Below are 5,475 nucleotides of genomic sequence, written 5' to 3' on the forward strand. Positions count from 1 at the left end.
CATATCAACTAGGCCATTGGATGTTCAATTTAGGTTAATAATAAATTTAAAAGAGCTAAGGTAATGAAAGAAAATAAGAAAATGACTCGGTTATATGTTTTAAAGAGTAAAATGATATTTTAACTAATTTAAAAAAAATATATCTCATGGTTCACAAACCTTATAGTTTAATCTAACAATTAAAATTCTACGAAGATTTAGTCCCTCAAACACAAGAAAAAAAAATATACTGTCTTTTTCACGTCCCATCAATTATTTTTAAATATCATATTTATTTATAGATGAAAAAAGAAAATATTATAAATAATTTAAATAAATATTAAATAAATAAATGAGGTGTTTTGGTAGAGACAAGAAAATTTGGACAGAGCTGATTTTTTTTCCAAACACAATCAGGGAAGAATTGTCCATATATAAAATCAAAATCTCTAATTATTAATTTGGCAACATCCAGATGTGTCACTTTTTCCTGGGTAAGGAACAATATTGTAGAAGATTTCTTCGACAACTGATTGACAAGACCATGGCTTTCTTATTTATGAGCTTTTCAGGCTCACTGACCATACTTACCACCGTCGTCACCTTCTTCACACTCATTTTCTCACCTTTTCTCTACTCACAGTCACTCTTCATCATCTGAAAAACTTGTTACCAGAGAAAAAATAATGAAGAGTAAGAGAAAGCGTACCGCTGCAGTGTTATACAACAAGCCTACTACTATCACCACTGCTTCTGATCTCAGTCACCAAGAAAACTTAGCTAAGAAAGAAGGTGACGATTATGGCAGTGGTGAGTTAGTCCTCGTTGCACCACCAATAGCTTCCTCCTACAACGACAGGATTCGTCCCGTGCTCGATGCAGTCGACAAGCTCCGAAACCTTGCTGTCATGGAGGAAGGAGTACAGCTTCCCACCATCGTCGTTGTCGGAGACCAGTCCTCCGGCAAGTCCTCCGTGATCCAGTCACTCGCTGGGATCAATCTTCCTCGTGGCCAAGGCATTTGCACCAGGGTACCTCTCATCATGAGACTCCAAAACCACTCGAGTCCTCTGCCGGAGCTTTTCTTGGAGTACGACAAGAAAGTCGTTCGGACTGACGAGGAACATGTCTCACAAGCCATAAACAAGGCGACTCAAGTGATTGGCGGACCTGGTAAGAAAATATCTAAAACCCCTTTGACTCTCGTGGTGAAGAAGAAAGGGATTCCTGACTTGACCATGGTTGACCTTCCTGGGATCACCAGAGTCCCCGTTCACGGCCAGCCAGAAAATATATACGATCAAATCAAAGATATCATAATGGAATATATAAAACCAGAAGAGAGTATCATACTGAATGTGTTGTCTGCAACGGTTGACTTTCCCACGTGTGAGTCGATTCGAATGTCACAGAGCGTTGACAAAACCGGAGAGAGGACTCTAGCCGTAGTCACCAAGTCAGATAAGTCACCCTAAGGGCTCAAGGAAAAGGTAACTGCTGATGATGTGCATATAGGGCTTGGTTATGTCTGTGTTAGGAACAGGGTCGGCAATGAGTCGTATGAAGATGCTCGAGTAGCGGAAGCTAAGCTTTTCGAGTCTCATCCTTTGCTTTCCAAGATTGATAAATCGATCGTTGGGATCCCTGTTTTGGCTCAGAAGCTTATGGAGATTCAAGCCAGGAGTATTGCTCGAAACTTACCTGACATTGTTAAGAAGATCAATTATAAGTTGAGCCATAATATTTCCGAGTTCAAAACACTCTCCAAGGCCATGTCTTCCATGGCTGAAGCCATGAGTGCTTTCATGAGGGTCATTGGGCAAGTCAAGGAGTCACTAAGGAAAATTCTGTTGAGAGGAGAGTTTGACGAGTACCCAAATGATAAGAAGATGCATTGTAAAGCTCGGTTGGTTGAGATTCTTAATGACTTTTTGTGTGATCTTAAAGAATGTCCTCAAAGCAATCCAACTCGTGATTTTTTGATGGATGAGATCAAGTACTTGGAAGAAGCCAAAGAGATTTCTCTTCCCAACTTCTTTTCCCGGACTATATTTCTCTCTATATTACAAGAAAAGGTAAATGGGATTTCGAGTATTCCTACAGATTTTGTGGAAACGCTATGGAGTTACATAGAGGAGGTGATGATGACTGTTCTGATGAGCCATGTCCAAAACTATTACCAGCTTCAACTCTCAGCCAAAAGAGCAGGGCTTAATCTGATAGAGAAGATGAAAGAGAACTCTATGAAGTGGGTTTCGGAGGTTGTGGAGATGGAGAAATTGACTGATTATACTTGTAACCCGGAGTTCGAAATTGAATATAAGAAGCTCATGGCTCAAAAAGATGCATTCATGAGAAATGTCTATTCCTGCAATTCTATGAACATTGAAGGTCTTGGCTTGGTTGACTTGGTGAATCCAAGCAAATCTCCACATCTATTACCTCAAGCTTTTGACTTGAGGATGAAAATGGTGGCTTACTGGAATATTGTGCTGACAAGGTTTGTTGACTCCATGGCTCTGCATTTGCAGCTGAGTGTTCACAAGCTGGTGAATGACCATTTGGAAAGAGAGCTTGTAGCCCAAATGATGGCTCCTGATGGAAATGGGCTGGAGAAAATGATGGATGAGTCGCCATTGGTTGCCACTAAGCGCGCCAAGCTGGATGGCAGTATTAACAAACTCAAGGAATGCAAGGAGATTTTAGCCAAAATCATGGACAGAACTGCTACCACTAGTTGTGGTGAATAAATACCTCTCCAAAGGTGAAGTCAATCTAAGGTTCATGGTATAGTTTGTTGAAGTTGTTTAGTGAGTTGTGCTTTTGTAGTAGCTTTGTTAATCTTTTGTGGTTTTTCTTAGTAAGATCAGAAGTAGGGGAGAGGAGGGCAGTGGTCATAGACAGTGTTGCTTATGGAGATTAGGAAATGTTTGTTATAACAGATGGTTTCTTTTGGAATATGTTGTTGGTTTTATACTGTCATTTCATTCTGTTTCTAGCTTTTATCAAATATTTAGAGCTTTTGTTGGAATGTCTGTGAGGCTATCTGGCCCATCTTAATTAAGAAGTTTTGGTTTCTTGTCATCTTATAATCCATTATCCATTATCCATATTGACATATTACTTTACCTTTTATTGACATAATCCATGATTTACTCTGCTTTCTCAATACATAATTTGTTTTCCAACCATGTTTTCTATATTAACAACAAACACTACAAGGAAATAATGAAAAAAGAAATGATATATAATATTACATCATGGCTTACCTGAATAGTACTTTTCAAATGACATTTGTGTTCCTTTTTAAGGTCTAGCAACTATATTTGAACAAGTCTTTTTTTCTCAGGTGGGTTAGAATTGTATTAGTGACTAGAGTCTTTGAATAGCTCAACTAATCATAAGAAAATTATAGATAAATCAAGAGACTGTTGCTGGAGTCATCTCAGACAGAAGTCCAATGGATCAAATCAATCCTTTAATCTTGAGTCATAAGGAAACAGATCAAATAGCACCAGCAACAAGAACAAAGACACAACCAGATTATTACTTGGTTAGAACCCTCAAGATACAAAGTACGTAATATCTGCCTCACAAACTCACAGTGCAAGAATTATCAAACCAGAACCGAAAACACAATAAGAACTCTTAGTATCTTATTTCATTTTTTAGTTCGTAACACCCTTATACAAGACCAAGAGAGCTAATATTCCACATATATATATATATATATATAGACAATAGAAGCCAATAGAACCTTGCCAAGAATAAACTGTACACATTCTGCAGTCACAAGTCCAAGTAGGCAGCCAACTGTTCGGGAACTCATCAGCAAGAAACTTCTTAACATAATTAACTGTCATAAAGAAAGAAAGAAAGGACACAAGCTTTCTTTCCAAATCGTACGTGGGCTACAAGGTGACAGGTGATTTCTATTAACAATAGAGCCATTTTCGCTTTTTGAAAATATTGTTTTAGTAAATATTTTGGTTTTAATAACTACTGTCGTTTCGTAGATTTTGTGTTTTTACAACCATCGTCGTTTTACATTAATGTTGCCGTTTTCAGTCAAGGTTGTCGTTGTAAATGAATGTTGTCGTAAAATGATTATCGGTTTGTATAGTTATTGTCGTTTTTTACAATTATTATTGTTTTTGATAAATATTGTCGTTTTCATAAAAATTGTCGTCTTTCTCAATTGTTTTCCTGTCGAAGGTCTAAGATGAAGTCTGGTTGATGATGTTAGGAATTAAACTAATTGTTTTAAATATACCTCGGCTGTGGAGAACTAATGGAGAGTCGAGGAGTGTTGTAAAGAGCATTGTGATATGTTGAGAGGACTGAGAGTTCAGTTTTACCCTTTCTTGGACAATAAGGTCAAGGGCTACTACTGCTATGGCTTTACAGAAAAGGGCAGTTGCTAATAATAATAATAATAATAATATACAAGAAACGTGCATATTTGCATGTTTGCTTAGATTTATTTATAAAATTTATTAATTATTTTTATTAAATTTATATTAATGTTATATAAATTTTGAAATAAATATCCTATTTTAATTAAATAATTTATTTATTTTGTTTAAGTTTATGTTTGTTCTAGTTTATGAATTTGAGAATGACAACAAGAAATTATATATTATATGTTTAATGTAATATTAAATATTATACGCGGATTTTAAATTTAAGTTTCTTTCAAGTTTTTTAAAAAAAATAATAATTTAGTGTTAATTTATAGTAGATTATATTATATGTTTAATATGATATTATTCTAATGAGTGAGTTTAAGTTTAATTAAATATTTATTTAAGTTATAAAACATATGATTTTATTATTTTTAAATAATTATTATTGTAAAACATCTCAAAAATATTATATTTTAATTTGTTTAATTATTTATTATTTAAAAATAATTATCATTGTAAAATATCTGAAAAATATTTTATTTTTAATTTGTTTAATTATTAATTATTTTTAAATAATTATCATTGTAAAATATTTTAAAATTATCTTATTTTAATTTTTTAATTATTTATTTTATTCTATTTAAGTTTAAGTATTTAAAAATTACTGTTAAATATAATAATATTATATTAAAATTAACTTTAAAAAAAATTAAAAAACCGTTAAAACTAAAAAATTTCATTATCAACTCGCTTATTATATAAATAGATATGAAAAATCTGCTATAGGGTTCAAAATGAGCCCACCAGTCATGCTTTTGTGTACAAATAATAGAGTTAATCAACCTCTCTCTTTATATAAATATATATATATATATATAAATAAAAGGATGGGGCCATAACCTCTAACATAACATAAACAACTAACTAACTAGAAAAACCAACCAACCAACTAACTAACTAACTATTGACTAATAATCCTACCGCCAATAGTAATACAAATACGTTAACCGTCAATACATTTGCACAATTAATACTGGTAATAATGACCCATTTCCATTATACCAATCATTTCGATCGACATATTTTACAG

The 5,475-nt window shown here is 33.7% G+C and overlaps 2 protein-coding genes across 2 annotated transcripts; both read left to right on the top strand.

Moving 5' to 3' along the window:
• The first annotated feature begins 476 nt into the window (after nt 1–476).
• LOC133800760 (putative dynamin-related protein 4A) lies at nt 477–3,063 on the top strand. The gene has a single exon (XM_062238811.1). The coding sequence runs from the start codon at nt 666–668 to the stop codon at nt 1,452–1,454; it is 789 nt and encodes a 262-aa protein (XP_062094795.1). The 5' UTR covers nt 477–665; the 3' UTR covers nt 1,455–3,063.
• On the top strand, nt 1,644–2,902 carry LOC133802066 (dynamin-related protein 4C-like). Its single transcript, XM_062240301.1, has 2 exons — nt 1,644–2,721; nt 2,841–2,902. Exons 1-2 carry the CDS (start codon nt 1,644–1,646, stop codon nt 2,900–2,902), a joined length of 1,140 nt encoding a protein of 379 aa, XP_062096285.1.
• Nucleotides 3,064–5,475: the final 2,412 nt, after the last annotated feature.

The sequence above is a fragment of the Humulus lupulus genome, chromosome 9 (genome assembly GCF_963169125.1).
Source record: "Humulus lupulus chromosome 9, drHumLupu1.1, whole genome shotgun sequence".
In the NCBI taxonomy this organism is placed as follows: Eukaryota; Viridiplantae; Streptophyta; class Magnoliopsida; order Rosales; family Cannabaceae; genus Humulus; species Humulus lupulus.